The 20,440-nt window shown below is 62.1% G+C and overlaps 4 protein-coding genes across 9 annotated transcripts; 1 reads left to right on the top strand and 3 right to left on the bottom strand.

The window, feature by feature from the left end:
* Positions 1–83: 83 nt before the first annotated feature.
* Positions 84–3,890, bottom strand: STPG3 (sperm-tail PG-rich repeat containing 3). 2 transcript variants are annotated; one of them, XM_074331425.1, is made up of 6 exons: positions 3,660–3,890; positions 3,399–3,550; positions 3,170–3,304; positions 2,981–3,069; positions 2,573–2,873; positions 84–2,447 (listed from the first exon to the last, which is right to left on the bottom strand). In XM_074331425.1, exons 1-6 carry the CDS (start codon positions 3,764–3,766, stop codon positions 2,314–2,316), a joined length of 918 nt encoding a protein of 305 aa, XP_074187526.1. In that variant the 5' UTR covers positions 3,767–3,890; the 3' UTR covers positions 84–2,313. The 2 variants fall into 2 exon arrangements, with proteins under 2 accessions (XP_074187526.1, XP_074187525.1); XM_074331424.1 differs by lacking the exon at positions 3,660–3,890 and having other exon boundaries at positions 2,583–2,873; positions 3,399–3,600.
* A 124-nt stretch (positions 3,891–4,014) lies between these two features.
* CIMIP2A (ciliary microtubule inner protein 2A) lies at positions 4,015–8,432 on the top strand. Its single transcript, XM_019756817.2, has 7 exons — positions 4,015–5,592; positions 6,626–6,840; positions 6,915–7,174; positions 7,259–7,385; positions 7,641–7,735; positions 7,912–8,029; positions 8,335–8,432. Exons 1-7 carry the CDS (start codon positions 5,537–5,539, stop codon positions 8,430–8,432), a joined length of 969 nt encoding a protein of 322 aa, XP_019612376.1. The 5' UTR covers positions 4,015–5,536.
* On the bottom strand, positions 8,414–10,896 carry TUBB4B (tubulin beta 4B class IVb). The gene is made up of 4 exons (XM_019756816.2): positions 10,739–10,896; positions 10,352–10,460; positions 10,162–10,272; positions 8,414–9,627 (listed from the first exon to the last, which is right to left on the bottom strand). Exons 1-4 carry the CDS (start codon positions 10,793–10,795, stop codon positions 8,567–8,569), a joined length of 1,338 nt encoding a protein of 445 aa, XP_019612375.1. The 5' UTR covers positions 10,796–10,896; the 3' UTR covers positions 8,414–8,566.
* A 4,019-nt stretch (positions 10,897–14,915) lies between these two features.
* SLC34A3 (solute carrier family 34 member 3) lies at positions 14,916–20,417 on the bottom strand. 5 transcript variants are annotated; one of them, XM_074331419.1, is made up of 14 exons: positions 20,105–20,171; positions 19,569–19,655; positions 19,284–19,407; positions 18,929–19,018; positions 18,430–18,558; positions 18,207–18,350; positions 18,024–18,135; positions 17,733–17,928; positions 17,538–17,627; positions 17,367–17,457; positions 17,110–17,277; positions 16,908–17,024; positions 16,693–16,817; positions 14,916–15,490 (listed from the first exon to the last, which is right to left on the bottom strand). In XM_074331419.1, the coding sequence occupies exons 3-14, from the start codon at positions 19,366–19,368 to the stop codon at positions 15,026–15,028; spliced, it is 1,812 nt and encodes a 603-aa protein (XP_074187520.1). In that variant the 5' UTR covers positions 19,369–19,407; positions 19,569–19,655; positions 20,105–20,171; the 3' UTR covers positions 14,916–15,025. The 5 variants fall into 5 exon arrangements, with proteins under 5 accessions (XP_074187520.1, XP_074187522.1, XP_074187519.1 ...); XM_074331421.1 differs by lacking the exon at positions 19,569–19,655 and having other exon boundaries at positions 19,284–19,410; positions 20,105–20,417; XM_074331418.1 differs by lacking the exon at positions 19,569–19,655 and having other exon boundaries at positions 20,105–20,416.
* Positions 20,418–20,440: the final 23 nt, after the last annotated feature.

Raw genomic sequence — 20,440 nt, 5'->3', positions numbered from 1 at the left:
GTGGGGCCCCACCGGAAGGAGTACGGGGGAGGGGGCGGGCACAGAAGGGGGGGTGGCCGACTTGAAGAATTTGAGAACGGACATTTTAGCCAAGTATATTTTATTTTTATAACCGTGAAAAGTCCTGTTTCTGACCTCACAGCAGCCTTTTGACGTTGAGAAATGATCAAATTTAGGACAGACCTTAAGCTAGATGGTATCGGGAGTGCCTGTGGGAGGGGCTCTCGCGCTGACGTCATCGGAGAGCTCTACGGGAAGCGCGCTAGGGTTACGTCAGAGGCCTGACTAAGAGCCCTGGCCTACCAGCCCCGCTCCTTAACTTCTCTCTATAAAGTACTTCATCTTTGTCCTGTTCTGTGCGTGCAAATGGCTCATCGTGTCTGCGTCGGCCCGAATGCAGCCCTTTCTTTTTCCCCAAATAAATTACTTTTGGTGACAGAATACCTAGTCGATTTTGTTTTACAATTGATAGAATATTTTTGCTTGAAAAAATGGAGCACTGCCGCGCTGTCAGTCCCCTGCACCCGGGCCCCACCAGGTGCACGATCTTCTCCCCCACGTGTGCTCCCAGTGGCGGGCGCCCAGCAGAGACCTGGGCTGGCAGTGGGAATGGACAAGGGATGGCTGACCTCACGTCACCATGAGCATCGAACTCCGAGGCTGTCCCAACGCGGTAGGCCCTCAGGCCGACTGTGAATGTGAGGCCTAGCTTTCGTGGTGTCCCTTGTCCTTTGCGGTTCCAGCAGCTCACAGAGCCGATGGGCACTCCCTGCTCTGCACCCTCAGTGGGTTCCCTATTGCTAAGTGTGTAAGCCCTGCAACCCAGTAGCTGCAGCCTCTCCAACCCCTCCAGATCACCTTCCAGCCCACCAGCCCAGTGTCCCCAAGCGTAGTGCACCAGATGTCACACCCTCTCCCTTTCCAGGTGCCTTGGTTTCCAAGGTTTGCTCTACTAGAAATTCCTTTTCTGCTGCCCAGGAAACTCTTGCTCATCCTTGAAAGCCCATTACCCCACAGCCTCCTCCAGGAAGCCCTCAGCCCAACTGGAGCGGATGGCTCCATTCTTCCTGCTGGTCCCACTTCTGGCTTTAAGCCCAAGGAGTTGTTAGTGGTGCAGCTATGAGCAGGGCTCCTGGTCCTCCCACCGTGGGCCAAGTCTGAGGCCAAGGGCTCCCACAGCTCTCTCCATTGCCCACTGGCTGAGCTTGGCAGCCCAGGGCCCAACGATGAGCATCTGTAATCCCACTACTTCGGCTCAACTCCCAGCCGGTTGAGCCCTAGAGGTCATAGGTGAATGTGCTCAGACTGCCTGGTCCTTGGCCTCTCTGCAGAAGGTGGAGGCCACCACTGTGGGAGCAGTTGTTGCAGTGCCTTTTTGAAGGGGCTGAGCTCTAGCAGAGGAAACCGGAAGGGGTCTGGCCCAGAGCTTGGGTGGGGGAGGACGGGAGCCACAGGAAGGGCCCCTGGAAGAATTGGTGCCATGACAGGAACCACCAGCAGCTGCAGGGAGGCAGTCTTGAGGCCCACTCCTGGGTACGAGAGCAGGCTGATAGCCCAGTGGCCAGGCCACAGGACAGGGCCATAACCAGGGAAGGCCCAGGGCCAGTTCGCAGGGTCTTTGGGCAGGGGCTGGGGAAAGTGGGGTCAGGCCTTGATAAGCTAGTCCTCTGGGCCCTCCCAGGAGGCTGGGCAGGCCGACCTCTCCTCAAGATGGCAGTTCAGGTAATCTGGCCCCCCCCTCCACTCCAAGCCAAGGTCCTGTTGGTTCCTCTGCTCGGCAAGCAGCCTGACCCTCGGGGTAGACTGGCTGCTGGCCTGGTCCCCTGGGTGGCATGACTAGGTGGGTGTGTCCTGCACTGCCCAGAGGAACCCCTCCCATACTGTCCCAAACCAGGAAGTCCCAGGCTGCCACTCCACCCATCTTAGAGAAGAGAGCTCCTAAGAGGAAGCAAAGGGAGACCCCTGGTCAGGGAAAGTCAGACATGACAGATCAGTGGCAGGCCACAGCTGCAGGACAGCTCACCCCCCCGGGGTGAGAAATGGCAGACAGGCACATGATGGCAGACAGAGTTTGGAAGAACCAACATCATCTCGAATAGCAGGGGGGTGGCAGGCGGGGGGGGGCTTTGAGCTGGTCTCTCCTCAAGTACAGCTCACAGAAGGGTCAGCCAGGCAGGAGGGTGGCTCAGGGGTGTGCAAAGGGTCAGAAGGCCAGACTGGGGTCTCTGAGTTCCAGAGGGAGGCCTGGGAAGGCCCCCGAGGGAGGCAGGGCTCCATGTGATAACCGGCGAGGCAGGGTATGTTCAGCAGGCTCTAAAGCGTGCAGAAGGGGCCTGTGTCATGGCGCTTGGGTCTGCGTTCGCCCTGGATGACCACTCCGGGTACTGAGGGGAAGCGCGAGTTATAGCAATCCTCCACGTAGTAGGCGGCTGGGCCGGGGTTACAGGCTGCAGAGGGAGAAAGAGGGAGTCGCATGCATGCTACAGCACCAGCTGCTGCCCAGCTCCCACCTGCCCCAGGCCCCTGCATGCCCTGCCCCCGCCCAGGCCTCCATTCTCCCAGTCCTCCTTACAGGAGCTGACCCAGGACGTGAACGCGGGCGAGCGGCTCATGGAGAAGGCGGGTGGGCGCGGGGTCTGCAGACAGCACCCGGGAAGGATGTCGTAGGTGTTGGGGCTAGGGCGCTTCTCGCCGCCCGAGACCTGCGGTGGGACCTGAAGCGGGGGCTGGGCACAGTCATGTGCACCCCAGACCTGCGGCAGCCGGGATCGCGAGCGCGCCTCCACTGCCTTGGAGGCGGGGCGACGGCCCCCGAAGCTGAAAGCTGGGAAGGCACGTCTGCTGAGTGGGTCGTGGTCGGCGGGCGATGGCCACTGTGAGAGAGGACACAGCTGCAGGCCCCGCTCCGTCCCTCAAGACCCCACCCACCCCGTCCCTCACAGGCCCCACCCCCGCAGGACCTCCTGGGAGAGCTCCCCACCTTTCGCTCCCGGTTGAAGTCGGTTTTCTGCGTGAAGGGGATTTCGCTCTGGAACCACACGGTCTGCCACGCCCTGCGGCCACCGCCCTCTGCAGTGGGGGCAGCGTTGTTGGGGACGGAAGGCTGGGGGAGCAGCCCCACTCCCAGGACCTGTGCGGCGGTGGGTCGCGCGCGGGGAGGGGCACGCACCGCGGGCGGGGTGCTTGCGGCCCATGCTGAAGTTGGGGTGCGCGGAGGATTCTCGCACCGAAGCATCTGGCACCTGGTACTTGGTGGGGCCCGGGATGTCCAGGTCGGTCACGACAGGGGGGCGTCGCTCTAGCCCTGGCAGGAAGCAAGCTCTGGGCCTGGGTCCTCCCAGGAGGCCCCTCCCGACCCTGCCCTGCCTCCCCAGACCAGACTGGGGACCCCCACTCACACAGCTCCTTTGGGTTCCGGGCGCAGATGGGCGGGGGTTCCTGGAGGTGGCCCACTTGCTCCCTAAGGCCTGCCGGGAACTCCTGCATTGCTAGGGGCCCCATCTTGTCCCAGGTGGCCTCTGGCCCTGACAACAGCACAGCAGCCATGGGCCTGCAAGGGAGATGGACAGCCACTATCCACCCAGCCACTCCGCCTCAGCATCGGAGCTGCCAGCCTCCCGACCCCCCCACCCTATTGGCCCAGCGCCTTTGGAAGTTACTGGGTGGGCACAGAGGACTTCGTCCTCAGGGGGCCATGGCTCCAGTGTTTGCCTCCATTGATGTAAAAATTTGCCAGGAATTTCACAGCCTTCTGGTCAAAATTCATTGTCAGGGTCTCTGGCTGCCTTCCAGGGAGCTCTGTGACCTCACTGGCCCTTCATGCTCCCACCCCCACCCGACCCCTGTTGCTGGGATACTGGAGGGAGGAGCACTGTCCTGCCCTGGAGGAGCCCCTCCCCCAACCTGCCAGGTGGGTCACTCTGGGTCACCTGGGCCAGGAGGACCCCTAGCTTGCTTTCGTGACTTCTAGCTTAGCCTCCTTTCCCCCCTTCCACATCCTTGCCCCAACTCTTAACCTCCCCTCAACTTTGGGGGTCCATTCCAAGCAAGGCTTCAGGGAAGACTGACACCTGGCAGAGAGTGGAAAAGGGAGCGGGTGCTATGGGAGGCCCAGTTGTGCAGGGCCAGTTGGTAGGAAGCATGGTGCAGTGGACTGTCCAGGGAGGCTCCCTGGAGGGGCAGGAACCCCCACTAGAAATTCAGCCCTTGGAAAAGCAAAGCAACGACAGGTAGGCGGGTAGGTCTGAGTGGACCCTGCTGACCTGAGCGGCCGGCCTGGCCCTGCAGTCACTTCGTGGCCCAGGCAAGACTGCGGTGTGGGAGTGAGCCAGTCTTCTGCTTGGGGGCACAGAGGCCAGAAGATGTCACAGATGGACGGGGCTGCCCAGGCCCAAATGCAAAAGAACTATGAGCCCAAGTGAGCATGAGTCCCTCTGGGCACCAGGGCTCTCGCGTGGCCTCTGGAGTTGATCCCAGCCCCAGCCCTGGCCTTGGCCTAATCCACCTCGCAGGGCCTGGTCAAGAATGTGGCCTTAGCCTCTGGGCCCTCCCCACCCTGACCGAGTGTCTTCCTGTCGGAATCCCCCCCATAAAGCAAGGACCCTGCCTGGCCTTAGGAGGCACTCCAGATGGACAAACTGAAGATCCCTGCTTGAGGAAGCATAGGTTTTATTAGGGTAAGGGGCAGCCTGAGCTCTGGGGCCTTCCATGTTGTAGTGTTCTCTGGGGGCAAAATTGACAGTGGTTATAGTTTTCTTAACAGAACTACATCATCAGTCTTTATTTGATTAAGGGTCAACTCTCTGTCCATGTTTATTGACTCTGGCTTTTTCCTTAAGATGTTATATTATGCATGCATTTTTCTATTGGGGTGGTAATTTTTCATATTTCTGTAACGTAAGGTTTTTTATACTGATATCGTATCTCTTTGTAACACTTGTTGCAGATTTTTTTCCCCATTTCGTTTGCCTTTTAGTATTGTTTATGCTGTTTTTTGACATGTACTTGAACCTTCTAATCTTTTCCTTTATGATATTTTGTATGGTTAGAAAGACCTTCCTATACCAAAAAAAAAAAAAAAAATTCAAATGGAAAATAGTGCCCAGGTCCAGAGGAAAGACCTCCCAACTTCACTGCTGTCTTGTGCCTCCAAATCTTCCAGAGCCTCTCGTCTGAGGAGAGGACTTGGGGTGGGTGGGGGCTCCTTTACACTTATCCTGGGGGACTGCTGGCCTCCTGGGGGTAACAAGACTTCAGGACCCCACTACCCGGCAGGGCCGACTCGGCTGGATCAACAGTCCCAATTTTGTGAACTCTGAGGTCCTCAGCGTCACACCTCCCAGCCTGTTGCCTGTCTGAGCCTTGGTATCCCACCTGTAAAATGGGACCACTCCACCCAGGCTCAAGGAGGGCCTGGCCAGGTGGTGCCCAACAGTGGGGACTCTTCACAATGGTTTCCAGGCAACAGAGACCCTCTCAGGGAAGGGAGCCAGCCAAAGGAAGGGGCTGCAGCCAGTAAGGACAGAGTTGAGGCTAGATGACAGCTACTCAGAAACACACCCTCTTCACACCAGAACCTCACTATATCCCTGGGTAAGCGCCAGTCCCCCGCAGGGAGGCTGTGGCCTGTGCTCAAGGTCAGCTGTGAAGGAAAGAAACCCCAGAGCTGGTCTCCAGGGAGGGAGTGAGTCCCAAGGGCTGAGGGTCCTGGGGTGGGGCTGCACAGGGCGGATGCCTACCCTCCCTGCTGACACAGCCGCTGAGAGCCACACCAGGTGGGCAGCAGGTCAAGAGCAGAAAACCAACCTGGGACGGCCCAGCAGCTGGCAGAGGCTGCCGGAAGGAATGCCGGACGCTTACTCCATAGAGTGTTCTACACTTTAGACAAGATAAGCATCCAGAGTAAGCTGATAGGCATGGACACCAGGCTGCCTCATGAGGCCGCCCCCCATGTAAAAGAAAACAAACCCTCCACAGTGTGTGTTCACGCGCGCACACACACACACGCAGAGCCACACAGAAACGGAAAAAGGCTGGCAAGGAACCAGACCTAAGTCTACAATGATTCTGAGGAGAAAGGTGGGACAGGAGATACTGAGGAGGGTTCGGAACCCCGAACCACCCCCGGGGGCCTCACCATGACAGCTAAATGATGCTCAGCTCACCCTTCACTGCCTACCAGCAGCTCTCCCGCCTGCCTCCCAAATCTGGTCCCTTTAGGGTGGCTACCAGCCTCCTGGGTGGCCGAAGTCTGGGCCAGAGCCCTGCCAAGCCTTCCCAGTGGTACCAACTTGTGCATAGTGGGCCCCCGGTGCCTCAGCCTGGGCCTGGACCCTGTCACCATCCCTGTAAATGCTTCCTTTAAGCCCCTTAACTGGGTAGAGGGGGCATGGCAATCTGATGGTGGTGTTGGTGACAATGGAGCTCATGTCCTATGGTCCAGGCCTCTTCTCAGTGTGCTGCCCATTCAAGCCCCCAACGCCCCAGTAAGGCAGGTGCTGCTGCAACCCCCATTCTGTAGATGAGGTCGGGTACCTAGCGCGGGGCTGGCAGGCTAGACGCACACCCTGCTTGCAGGGGTCCTGCTGTCGCCCACTGGCCCTGCTTCCTCCTCTTCCCTCTGCAGCTATGCTGGCTTCTATCCGCAGCTGCGCTACCAGGTGGGGAACACCTATGGGCGCACCACCGCCCAGCTGCTCACAGACCCCAGTGTGCAGAAGAGCCCCTGCTCTGTGCTGTCGCCCATAGCCAAACCCAAGTTCATCGAGGACTTTAGCAAGTCCAAGCCACCCCTGATCCCCTGCCGCGACCTGACAGAGCCCCACATCCCCCACTACACGGGTAAGCCCCGCCCCCTGCTCCCTGACCTGCCCCTCCCTCCTGCCTGCTGTCACTCACGTCCTCCCTGTCCACAGGTCTGAAGCACTACAAGAACTTTGAGATCCTGGGCCGGTTCTCACCCCAGGAGGTGCACACCGAGGGCCTGCCGGGGGTAGAGAACGTATCCAGGCAGGTCTCACTGCCTGCGGGCTTCATGCCCTATCCCCCCTACCCCCCGTGCCCACCAGGTAGGAAGGATTCCAGGGACTTCAGACACCCGGGCCTGCAACTGGCATACGGGGAGGAGGGCTGGAAGAGCACCACCCCTGTCCACGAGGGCCCCGGGCAGTACCAGGTAACAGATGCACTGGGATCTAGCCTCACCCCAGCCAGACCCAGGTGGGGGCTGGGCTCGTAACTTGCCCCCTCCCCATCCCAGCTGTATCACTGCAGGAGGAACGAGTACCCACCCCCAGCCCACCAGCAGGAGACACTAGATGTAGGCAGGTTCCACAGGCTGCCCCAGCTGGACCACCCAAACATGATCCAACGCAAGGCCATCTCAGGTGGGTGCCCAGGGCCTGGGGGGGGACACCACCCCCCAAGCCCCTAGGGGCCTAGGCAGGATGACGGTGAGGGCTGCCACAGGCCCTTCCCTTCCTGGAGCCCAGCTTCCCCAAAGCTGAAGTGCCTGCCCGCTCATTCCCATCTGACCAATGTTCAGGGGCATCAAGGAGCCTGGACAGGCTTCCCGGCACCCCAGGGAGCAGGTGGGTGGTGAAGGGGACCTGGGGCAGCACCCTGACCTCTTCCTACCCCAGGGTATGCTGGCTTCATCCCCCGGTTTGCCTGCATGATGGGGCTGAATTACCGTGATGGGGTCACACAGGCTATGGACGAGTTTGACAAGAGCCAGGTACCCACCTGAGTGTCCAGCATAGTGGGCAGAGGCCCCACCCCATCCGGGCCCTGAGCTCGGCTCCCTGCTGTGCAGCCTGTGGGGAGGGGAGAACGAGACACCCCCCCCCCACCCCAAGGGACAACTGGCTGCTGCTTGCCTGGTGGAGGCAGCCCATGTCCGCATTTCTGCAGTTCCTGTTTAGAAACCCCGCCTGTACCCAGGGAGAGAGGCTGCCCAGAACACATTGGCCCAACAGAACTATCTACAACAGCCAGGGCCTGATACCTTTCTACATGGGGTTCGTGCCATGTAAGTGTGGTTAGCAGGCCACTGTGCAGAGGGGTCGGGTGGCTGGGGCCCCTACCCACGCTGCCCCACTGGCAGAGGGCGAGCTTTATGTCCCCAGTACCCCCTTCCCCAGTGTGGAAAGGGCCGAGGGTCCCTGAACCAAAGCCGCCTCCAACTCCGCCGGCCCTCTGGAGGTTTAGTGTGGAGAGGCTAAGCAGGCCTTCGGTGGCAGGTACCCAGGGCAGCCCCAAGCTCCTGGAAGCCTGTGCCCAGCAGCCACTGCACACAGCAGGGCCAGGAGCTCAGCTGCAGCACTGCCCTTGCAGCCATGAGGGATGACTTCGCACTGACGTTTGGCAACAGCACCCGTAAGGCCTATCAGAAGGAACTGGAGAGGAGAGAACAGACACTGAAAATGCTTTAATGGTGGTGTCTGTACAGCGTGATGTCAAGACAGAAGAAAAGCAGGTGCACACAGTGAGACACGGCTATCAGAGGACAGGTTGTGAGTGAATAAAGAGTTCTCCCAGCCTCCACGCTTCCGCGTCCCTGGTGGCCCTAGGCTACCTCCTCCTCTGCCTCCTCCTCAAACTCGCCCTCCTCCTCGGCCGTGGCATCCTGGTACTGCTGGTACTCGGACACCAGGTCGTTCATGTTGCTCTCGGCCTCGGTGAACTCCATCTCGTCCATGCCTTCGCCCGTGTACCAGTGCAGGAAGGCCTTGCGCCGGAACATGGCCGTGAACTGCTCCGAGATGCGCTTGAACAGCTCCTGAATCGCCGTGCTGTTGCCGATGAAGGTGGCCGACATCTTCAGGCCGCGCGGCGGGATGTCGCACACGGCCGTCTTCACGTTGTTGGGGATCCACTCCACGAAGTAGCTGCTGTTCTTGTTCTGCACGTTGAGCATCTGCTCATCCACTTCTTTCATGGACATGCGGCCCCGGAACACGGCGGCCACTGTCAGGTAGCGGCCGTGGCGGGGGTCGCAGGCGGCCATCATGTTCTTGGCGTCAAACATCTGCTGGGTGAGCTCGGGTACGGTCAGGGCACGGTACTGCTGGCTGCCCCGGCTGGTCAGCGGGGCGAAGCCGGGCATGAAAAAGTGCAGGCGTGGGAAGGGCACCATGTTGACAGCCAGCTTGCGCAGGTCGGCATTGAGCTGGCCAGGGAAGCGGAGGCAGGTGGTGACCCCGCTCATGGTGGCCGACACCAGGTGGTTTAGATCACCATAAGTGGGTGTGGTCAGCTTGAGGGTGCGAAAGCAGATGTCGTAGAGGGCCTCGTTGTCGATGCAGTAGGTCTCGTCTGTGTTCTCCACCAGCTGGTGGACTGAGAGGGTGGCGTTGTAGGGCTCCACCACGGTGTCCGACACCTTGGGCGACGGCACCACGCTGAAGGTGTTCATGATCCTGTCGGGGTACTCCTCTCTGATCTTGCTGATAAGGAGAGTGCCCATCCCAGACCCAGTCCCCCCACCCAGGGAATGGGTCAGCTGGAAGCCCTGCAGGCAGTCGCAGCTCTCAGCCTCCTTCCTTACGACGTCCAGCACTGAGTCGACGAGCTCTGCACCTTCCGTGTAGTGCCCCTTGGCCCAGTTGTTTCCAGCACCACTCTGACCTGCAAGAGAGGGCAGCTGGTCACTCTGGTTAGGCTTGTGGTCACCACTGATCAGAAAGCCAAAAAGGCCAAATAACGTGGTGTGAAGTGCCACACACAGCTCACCATGCTAATAAAGCAGATGGACCCCCAAATAAGGAAACAACCTACCTACTTAAAAACTTAGTTAAGGGTTGAACTAAGGTAGCTTAACAATAAACCAGCCCCTCCCGCGGTCAGCCCCTGCCAATTCCCAAGGACAGATGAGCCGCCACTGCGTTCACTGTGGGGAGATTACATCTGCCGCTGCCTCCCTGCTGCCTCCCTGTGGGCAGACAGCTGGGCCTCCCTCCCAAAGCGGCTTTAGCGGAGGGGATTGAGTAACTGGAGGTGGGGGGGAGGAGAGTGTCCCGCCAGGGGACCTAGCTTCTGTTCCTGGTACAGAGTGGATGAGACCTCGGCCCAGCAGTTCTCAGGGCCGTGACCTTGGGTACCCTTTGACCTTTGAGTAGTCCTGGCTAACAGCCCACTGCCCAGCCCCCATCCAAGGCTCACCGAAAACGAAGTTGTCTGGCCTGAAGATCTGCCCAAACGGCCCCGAGCGCACAGAGTCCATGGTGCCGGGCTCCAAGTCCACGAGCACGGCGCGGGGCACGTACTTGCCACCTGGGGGAAGGGAGGGCGTCAGCGAGGAGACGACCGCCGGGTGGCAGGAAGGGGATGGACAAGGGGTGCGGGGTCTCACCAGTGGCCTCATTGTAGTATACGTTGATCCGCTCCAGCTGCAGGTCGCTGTCCCCGTGGTAAGTGCCGGTAGGATCGATGCCATGCTCGTCGCTGATCACCTCCCAGAACTGCGAGAGACGCGGGCGGGCCGGGGCTGAGTCACGCCGGCGTTGCCCGGAGCCGGCCCCGCCCCGGACGGGCGCGGCCCTCCCCTCCCCTCCCCCCTTGCTGCCGGTCCGGTCCCCGGGGACCCGCGCCGCAGCCCCCGCCCCGGCTCCGACCGCAGCCCGGGCCCTGGCCCCGCGCGGAGCCGCAATGCGGGGGCGCCGCCCGCCCGCCGCCATCTTTCCCTCCCGCCCCGCCCGTAGGCCCGCCAGCGCAGGGGCCCTGAAGCCCCGCCGCCCACCTTGGCGCCGATCTGGTTGCCGCACTGGCCGGCCTGCAGGTGCACGATCTCCCTCATGGCGGCGGCAGCGCAGGCTGGAAAACAGACGACACAGCCACGAAGCGGGAGCGCAGAATGCTACAACCGACGCTCCGCCAATGCTTATATACCCACCGCACCCGCCTCCGCCAGCTTCGTATTGGGCTGTCAGAATGAGGCTGGCAAGCGTCCTTGTTCGATTGGTTAAAGTTCCATCAATCGAGACCCTTCACGCCCGCCTCCCCAATGCCGTTCGCTGTTTATTGGTCAGCCGCGGTCTCTGCTCTCCCTATCAAAATGACGCCCTTCGCGCGGCGGTGCTCTGTCCATTGGATGTTTCAAATGATTGATTTGTCTTCTCATTGGCTGGCTCCGAAGAGCACGCCGACAGGCTGGCGCTATTGGCTGCGCGGGGCCAGTGTCCTGGTAACCGCCGCGGTGCCGCCGGGCGCGCGCGCCGGCTCCGCTGGTCGGGCCGAAGGTGGGCGCCGTCCGGAGCCAGAGCCCGGGAAAAGTAGACGGGGTGGCGGCCCGGCGTGCACGCGTGCAGGTGTCCCCGCAGCCCGGATAAGCTAGCGCGCGGGCCCGGGCGTGCGCTTCTGGAGGGCTGCTGCTTCGGACCTCCGTGAAAGGGGGCCGCGCGTGGCCGAGGCCACCCTGCGGGGTCTCGGAGCAGAGGAGGGGCGCAAGGCCGTTCGCTGCAGAGACAAACAGGGCTCGGTTGCTAAGGGGCGGCAGGGCGGAGCCTGGCGTGTCGGTGGAGTCGGGGCCCTCCCCCAGAACGGCGGAGGCCTTGGGCTCCCTGCGCCCCTCCTTGGTCCGCACGCCAGCTTCGGTGCCGGTCAGGTGAGGGAGCACGTGGGCCGCTGCGCCGGGCCTGAAGCAGGGGAGGGGAGAGGAGGGGAAGGCGGGTCTCTGCCCGGCAGCCGTGAGCTTGTTGTGGAGACGGCGCTGGCCGGGTGCCCGTCACCTTGGTACCTCGCCCCCAGCGCACCGAGCTCCGTGGAGACGAGGGCGGCGCCCAGACCTCCCTGGGCGCGGGCGGGCTCCGATCTCCGGGCCCTGTTACCCCAACCACAGATCAGCATGCCTGGGCTGACAAAATGCCTTTACTTTTCACTGTTTGTTTGTGTTTGGGGGGATCTTATGAAGGAAAAAAAAATTACTGTGGTCGCATTTTTAATCAATCGCCTTAAAAACAGTACACTTGCGTTATATTTTTAACATTTATAAAAGGATAAGTCACACCATTGGACAGTCTCCCTGGTGGTGCCCACTGGGCCGCTCACGATCCTGGTTTTCTCAGTAAACTTACTCTCCTTGGCCCCCAACGTGAGGGTTTGGAGGCAGTACCTCCTTGCTGCTGTTTTTCTAGCAAGAATGCGCCCTCTTCTCGTGTAATGCACAGTACCGGGCTGTTACGGCACACTGCGGCATTACAGCACGTTCCGGCGTTTCCGCAGGTTACCGTGTGCGACTGTACTGTTCCTCTGTGGGTAAAACTGTTGGGACAAGTAGCACGCTGGATGCAGATTACCCTTTCCATCCCCTGGAGAGTGGTCTGCAGCTGTCTCCTCAGGACTGGTCCTGACCTGGAGAGTGAGTCACCAAGTCAAAATGCAAGTCAGGCCCAGCAGGTCCTCAGGGACCCACCCCTCCCCCACAGACCTGCCAGGAAGGTGGGCCCTGGCATGTGGGGTACGCTGGACCACTGCTTGGCATCCTGGTTCCTCACAGTGCCCTGCAAAAGTTGCTAGCTTAGCTGCCCCAGCCGCAGTTAGCCAGGCCCTGGCACTGCAGCAGGCAGGCCATGTGGCCTCAGCACTGAGTTGTCACAAATCAGTGAGAGAGGGAGCAGCTCAGGTCCCCCCCACCCCACACTGCAAAGCCCTGCTGAGTTTGCTCCTCACTCCCTGAGAACCCCTGGAAAAGGCTCCTGTGACCGTGCCCACAGGGCTGGCAGTTCACTATAGCACCCCCACTTTACAGATAACAAAATAGAGGTTGTGGCACCCGCCCAGGTGTGAGCCACAGAGCTCTGAATGGCACCTGGTTGTCCGCTTTGCCCCTCCCATTGCCCCAGCAAAGTGGACGCTGGCTGGCAACCAGACAGCTGGAGCCTCCTTGTAGTCATTGGGCCTGAGCCTAAGGGCCATGGTTGCCGCTGCTGCACAGAGCTGGTTGGTGTGGCCCTGTCGGTCTCCACTGCCAGCCCAGGGTGTTCTTGTGGCTGTGTTGAGAGGTGGGCCCAGTGGGGGCCTATGGCCTGGTGGAATGCAGGCCAGGAGGGCACAGGGAAACCCAGGCAGGGGCCGTGGGAGTGCTGGGTGCCTGGCTCTCCTGCCCCAGCCCGCAGCTGTTGGAAGATCCACAAGGATGGCTTTGTTTACCGGTGGCCATGGTCCCAGCGGGAGGGTGTGTTACCTCTAGGCTGGGCAGCAGGCAGACAGTCGTTCGTGGCCTCAAAGGACCTGGCAGTCCGCCCGAGGGGCCTCACACGCCCCGGAAGGAGAGGTACGTGGGGTCTTTCTCTCTTCCCCTCTCACTGCCCCCCCCCCCAATCTCCCCGGAGACTTAGCTAGGCTCCACCCCTCCTTGGGACTTCCATTAGAGGGACTGTGAGGCTGATGTCAGACCTGCAGGAGTGTCCTGAGGTCACAGAAGTGGGGGGAACCCAAGCTGGGGTACATGAGCCTGCTCCAGGGGTCTCACTCCCATGAGGCCCCTTGTGGCTTCCAGAACAGAGGCTACCTTCCTTGGTGGACAGAGTGAACCCGGGCTCAGGAGTCCAAGGAGCTTGTTGGTGGACTGGGGTTCGTGGGGTGGCGAGGGACTGAAGGGCCTGGGGGACACGGGGTGGAGTCCCGAGGGGAATGAGAGGGCCTGGGGGTAGTAAAAGGACAGGAGCATGAGTAGCAGTGGGTCCTGGGGCTGCCCTCCCCCATATTCCTGACCGTTCACACCTCCCGCTCCATCCGGGCAGTCCCTGGACTGGGAGAAGGTGACTGGCTACAGCAGCAGACTAAACATGGGGCACATCAGATCCCTGACCCAGGTGGCTCTTGTCCCCTCTGTATGAGTTCTGGAGGAGAGAAGAATTCACCCAAGCTTTGTTCTCCTTGGTGGCCTGGGGGACTGGGCTGGGGCTGGAGGGGCAGGAGGACCAGGCCAGTTCCCCAGTGTCTCGTTACCCGCTGGCCAGCAGACAAGCCTTCCTGTGTGGAAAGCCAACACGCGGCTGTGGGGTAGGGCAGGGGACCCGTGGGGGAAACGGCCCTCTCCCCACAGGTGCCACCCCCAGGTGAAGGGACAGCGCTCAGCCTCACCCTCCTCCCTCACCTGCCCCCAGAGGCCTTTGCCCACCTTGCAGCTAAGGAATGGGGTGGGGGGCTCTTGTGTGGGCTCCAGGTGCAGGCAGAGGGGTCGGACAGCGGGCAGGACCGGCTTCCTGGTAGAGGTCTTTGGGGCTGAGTGGCCCTGGTGGCTGGCAAGGAGCAGCCCAGCGTGCCCAGTAGCTCTCCCAGTTGCCTGACAGTCCCCAGAGCCCTATACCCCCCCACCCCCCACAGCCCTGTGCCCTGCTCATCCTAGAGAGAACACACAGAAGGAAGGGGTGGTGGATGGGGAGCCTTGGGGTCACCGGGTCATTATGGTCCCCTGCTCACTTCCCCACACACCTGTGGGGCTGGGGGGACCTGTGCACGGTCCAGTGATGGCCTCCAGGGCAACCGGTTTTGGGGGGGTCAATGGGGCTGGACAGCGGGAGGACTGCCTGTGTCCGAGCCTGCCGGCCTCACGGGCATCCGCCAGGGCAGTGGGGAACTGGGAACTGGCAACCCCTCCTTCCTGCACCCACGGTGAAGGGCCCTGACCTCATCCAGCCTCCCTGGACCCCAGCTTCTTGCTCAGGAAGTCTCCGTGCTACGGGCTGCTACTTGGCGCCTTCTGTCCCCAGGCGGCCACGAAGAGAAACAGTTCTAGCTTGGGGCTGGGGGCGGGGTCATCTGTGTGTCCACACCCCCGGGGCGACTAGCTCCCATGAGGGCTCGCCGCGGGCACTCAAGTGTCCGCTAGGGGGCAGCAAAGGCGCTGCTCCACCCCAGCACCCATTGGAGGGGGATCCCCAGGCAGTCCTGTCCGAGAGTGAAGACCGCCCATATTTGGGTCACAGCCTCATTTATTTGCAAAGAAAGCAAGCCAGGTGACTCAGAAGTCCACTGCAACCGGGATCCCCCAGGGTACCCAGAGGTCAGTGGGGGGCACCCACCCTCACAACTGCTGGGAGGCCAGGATGTCTGGGTTCTCGTAGCAGTGGGCCTCCTTGACGGTGGCCTGAGGGGTGCTGCAGGCCCTGCAGGGGCAACACCGGCTCAGCAGGCGGTCCCAGGGCTCCAGAGAGTGGAGCCAGAGGGGGAGCCAGGCCCAGGACCGCAGAGGGCGAGGCAGCCAGGCTGGCCGATGCCTCTGCAGAAAGTTGACCAGAATAAGGAGAAGCACCAATGCCACCAGGGGCCCCCCGACTGCGGCCAGCACCGTGTCCCCCGCCAGGGAGAGCCCAAAGGCGGCCAGTGGCAGCAGCAGGAAGCTGAGGAGTAGGTAGGCGACGGCCACCCAGCGGTAACGGGCGGTCAGGTCCCCAAAGCGCTTGGCCATCGGGATGGGCAGCCGCAGGACAGGCACCACGTACCACAGCAGAATGCCAGCCAGGTTGAAAAAGAAGTGGATGAGGGCAACCTGGAGGGTGTGAAGGCAGGCAGGGTCAGGAGCCTGCGCCCGATGGCACAGGGTCCCCTGGGCTCGCCAAGTTACTTGCCCCTCCCCTCCCTGGCAGAAAGAACACTAAGTCCGAAGCTTATCTGGGGTCCTGCTCATTGGCTGAGACAGGCCACCTGGGAGGGCAGATTCCAGCCAGGTAGGGGCGGGCGTGCTCCTCCTGCCTTCCCTCCTCCTCTATTTTGGGGTCAGGAGCCCAGTCTGACGTCCTGTGTGGTAACTGCATCACTGACAACATGTGGCTTAGCTTGTCACACCTCATGCCTAGTGACCCCTCGTCCCTCAGTGAGCCTGGCCACCCAGCCCCGGTGTCTGGCCTGGCTCTGGGTAGGAGGTGCAGGGTTCCATGTGGAGGGAACACATCCCCCTCCAGGGGCTGCTGGACTGGAGGAGCCGGTGTTGGTGGGTACAGTCTGAAGGGCTTCCTGGAGGGCAGTGGAGCAGGCCCTGCACTGGGAGGCTCTGCGTGCACAGCGGGTCAGAAGCAAGAGGGCAGGTGGGAGCGGGGAGGGCCCGGGCTCCTTTTCCTGCATGAGGCCTGGCGAGATTGGGCTTTCAGGAGCTGCCCCTGTTGGCACCCAGACAGAGGCGGTGGAGGAGGGACACTCAGCCAGAGCAGTGGACCCCCAAGAATAAGCAGGACTTAACGGGACTGGGTTCAGGGCATGGAGCTGGGGGCTAGTGGGAGGCTTCCTGGAGGCAGAATTGTGATGGGGCAAAGGCTCCCCGAGTGGCACCCAGCACAGGGGGGCGGGGCCTTCAAGGAGCATGGTGCATCTTCCAGGGGTTGGGACCTGTTGGGTTGAGGTGGCTGGGGGTGAGGGAATAGAGGGGCTCACACCCCAGGGCCAGCAGACCTGGAAGGGACACAGCCAGAAGCACAGGTTGGGGAAGTAGAGCAGTGGCCCCTGATGGGAGGTTAGGAGGGGCTGCCACAAGGAAAGGAGGAGAGGGAACCCTAGGACCATGCAGGGTCACAGGGGGGTCAAAGAAATGACCACAGGGTCCCTGGGGTCCAAGGAGATGGGGCTGTAGGTCTGAGCGGGCAGTCAGAGATGGGTCCCGGGAGAGCTTGGGCCATGGCCAGCCTGGGGCAGGATTCGCACCTCCTGCCTGCAGGGCGGGACACAAGGGGACCAGGAAAGGGGGAGGAAGGGCGGTACCTGGATGGCACTGAGCAGCATGTTTGAGGGGCTGGCCAGGGCAGCCAGCAAGGCTGTGGTGGTGGTGCCAATGTTGGAGCCCAGTAAGAGGGGGTACACCCGCTCCAGGCTGATCACCCCGACCCCTGGAGGAGCCAGAGGTCAGCATGAGGTTCTGAGCCCCACTTCTGTGATCGAGTGCCCGCCCGCCAGGCTTGCCCAGGAGCCAGGCTCACCCAGGAGTGGCACGATGGCTGCTGTGAAGACGCTGCTGCTTTGGAGCACAAAGGTGAGGCCAGCACCCACCAAGATGGCCAGGTAGCCGCTGAGCCAGCCGAACGGGAAGGGGAAGTCTGCGGGGGGGAGGGGTAAGCTGGGTCACCTCCTGGGTAGCCTCTGTACCCCTCACCCCAACCCCACTCCTGAGTCCCTGCGCACCAGCGTTGATGACCATCCTCACAGCCTGGGCAATGCGGCCACGAAGCACAGAGTTGAGCAGCTTGACGATGAGGACCAGGCAGGTGCAGAGGACTAGCAGGGAGGCCGCCAGCAGGATGAAGCCCACGGCCAGGTCCGTGAGCGCTGTGCCCACGAACAGGTGGTGGCCTGGTGGCAAGGCAGGGGTGTGTGGGTGAGTGGAGGGCTGGGCGGGGCGGGTGGGGCGGGTGGAGCTGGGGGTGGGCACTGGGCCTCACAGGGCAGTTGCTCCGTGGTGGCTGAGCCGTTCCTCCCTGGGCAGGGGCCAAGGGCGTCCACTCCACCACAATCACTGCTGTTTCCTGTGGTCTGGGGAGGCAGGGCGGGCTCAGCACGGGCAGCATGGCAGGGGTCACTCAGCAGGTGGGGTGGGGTTTGAGGCGCCTCACCGTCTGGCCCCTTGTGCCACACCATTGCTTAATGAGGCTGCTGTTGGTGGCGTTGCCCGTGGCGCCACTAGTAATGACATCATTGTCCAGCTGGGGGACAGAGCGATCACAACCGTGTGTGGGACCCTTGCAGACCCTCCTCCCCGCCCCTCAGCAGCCTGGGCACGCGGCTTCCAAGGGCAGCACCGTCCTCACCTGCACAATGAGGTGTGTGAGCGGCTGTGTCAGCACCTTGAGGATGTCGGGGGCGTGCACCCCCGCCTGCAGGCTGGTGACATCCAGGGCCAGGGCACTGAGCCTCTCCAGCAGGGCTACGGCGCTCTCCAGAGGCAGCAGTATCAGCACCGTGAGCCAGTTGAAGATGCCGTGCACTGCCGAGCCCGCGAAGGCCCTGCAGCCAGCGGGGCGGCCAAGTGGTCGTGGAGCCCAGTGGCCCGCACCCTGGGACCCTTGAACACAGCCCCGCCCCCGCCCCCTGCCACTCACCTCCGAAACTCATCCCGGTCCCCTGACTGTGCCATAGAGACCAGGGTGCTGGTGATAGACGTGCCCACATTGACACCCATGATGATAGGCACAGAGGCCCGGACAGTCAGCACTGTGGGAGGGCCATGTCAGTCTCCCGCGCCCCACCCACCCATCCCCGTCCCAGGAGGAGGGGCCACTCACACTTGGAGGCCACCATGCTGACCACGATCGAGGAGGATGTGCTGGAGCTCTGCACAAGAACTGTGACCAGCACACCGATGACTAGGCCCGCCACCGGGTTGGACAGCACCACACTGTCCTTGAAGATGTCTCCGGCCACTTTGCCTACGGCCAGGGGAGAGGGGCACTGAGGCTGCGGACACCGGACTGCCCGCCCGTCCGGGCCGCCCAGCCAGTCACTCACCACCCAGCAGCTGGAAGGCAGAGCTGAGGATGTCCAGGGAGCAGATGAAGAGGTAGAGGTTGCCCAGGAGCCCGCAGGCCTTGAGGAAGCCGATGGTCACACGGCGCGCCCTGCCGGCCACGCTGAGCTCTGAGGACACAGGGCAGGGCAGTCCTCAGCCAGCCCCACCTGCCCCGCCTGCCCTGCCAGCTCTGCCTCGGTGTCCCCCCAGCCAGGGCCCGGGCTCCTCTCCTCTGTCCCTTTGCAGGATGGCTGAGCAGACCGCCCCTGGAGCCTCCCAGAAGCCTAATTGCCAGCAGCAGGGAGGAGGATGACAGGCTGGGCAGGTAGCAAGCTGAGGGACCAGGGTCCCCTGGGTGCTGGTCTGCCTGCTGGGTTTCCATGTGGCCTGTCAGGGGCAAACCCCCTTCTTGCTCTGTCTCCCCAGGGACCCTCTCCATGCTCAGACCCTGGGGAGTCAGAGCCCATTTGGCCAGTTCCCTGGCACCTCCACACCTACCTTTCCAGGACTGGCCAGTGTCCTTCAGCTCAGGAAGGGCCCAGGGGTCCACGGCCCCCTCTTCCAAGACGGAGGCAGAACTGGAGGTCCCTGCAGGGGTCAGGGTCAAGTAGGTAGGTCCTGGGACCTAGCTGTTTCCTGGACAACCCCAGGTGGGAGCAAAAGGAGGTGGGGGACGTGGCAGAGGGACTTGGGGTGAGGAACAGAAGCAGGAGTGGGGAGGGAAGGGGGCCTCCGGTTTGCCTGGTCCTGGCCAGAGTTGTCAGGAGCCCCCTCCCCGCCTACCCAGAGTGGTGGGTCAGGGGCTGAGTGACAGGGAGGCAGGCCCTGGCCTGGGGCCCTGGGCTCCTGGTACCTGCATTTCCAAGACTCCGGTCCACCAGGCCAACCGTGTCCAGAGTAGGAGGGGGGACCTGGCCACCGGTGAGGGAATTCGGCATGGATTTCGGGCAGGGACAGACCCAGGCCCAAGCCTGGATCTGCTGGGGGGAAGGGCAGGTCAGACACCTCTCCTCCCCCTGCCCTGCCAGGCCCTGGGGTCCCCTAACCTGAGACCTTGGACGCTCTCCTCCCTCCCGACCCCCTGCTGGCCTTGGTGACCTCCCCGTTCCTCCATCCACAGGCGGTTGACTGCAGTGACCTCAGATGGCTGTCAGGCAAGCCCAGTCCAGTTTCAAGGGGCAGAGCTGAGGGGACCCTGGCTGCCTAGCTCCCTCGCTGGTCCTGGCTGGAAGAAGGCCTGGTGGGTGGCGGTGCTGACGCGAGGGCCGGAAGTAGCTAGGAGCAGGGAACCCGGGGACCTCTCCTATCAGGTGTCATTGGGGTCACAGCAGATGGTCCTGGCTTAGACTTTGGCATTTGATACCAAATGGTGACGTCTCTGCTTGATAAGGGCCCCACCCCCAGTGAAGAGGGCAGGGCAAGGGGCTTGGGCATGCCACCCCACCTCAAGGCTCCTTTCCTCAGCCCACTGGCTCTGCAGCCCCCAAATAGCCCTCTGCCTGAACTCCCACCCCCAGGGCCCAGATCTGGGCAGGCTGTCTGTCACCCCTCCGTCAAGCTTGCCCACAGGCTGGTCTCTCGCCCTGGGAGGGGGCGCAGTAAGCTCTGGGCCTGGCGGCCACCCAGCCCTGGCCCCAGTGTCCCTGGGTCCCTCCTGGTGATCGAAGCTCCTACCTGTGTGGTAGTGAGGGGCACCTGCGGGAGGAGGCACAGGGCGGGCGCAGCCTCAGGTCAAAGATCCACTGGGTGCACACATGACGTGCTGTGCACTGAGCCCATTAATGTTTACCCAGAGCTCAGGCCCCCAGGGGGACCCGTCATAGCCCCAGGCACCTGCCTTTTCCAGGTCCCACTGTCACTCCAGGGCAGGTGCTCCAGGCCCCGAGCCAGACCAAGGGTGTTGCAGGGCTGGACTTGTGTGAGAGCAGACACCTGTGTGACACTAGTGGACACTGCACGCCGCCCGCCTAGGACAGGGTAGCATGGGGGTGCTCTGGCTAGTGGGCTAGG

The sequence above is a fragment of the Rhinolophus sinicus genome, linkage group LG04 (genome assembly GCF_036562045.2).
Source record: "Rhinolophus sinicus isolate RSC01 linkage group LG04, ASM3656204v1, whole genome shotgun sequence".
Lineage (NCBI taxonomy): Eukaryota > Metazoa > Chordata > Mammalia > Chiroptera > Rhinolophidae > Rhinolophus > Rhinolophus sinicus.
This window is presented reverse-complemented; position numbering and strand designations above follow the sequence as displayed.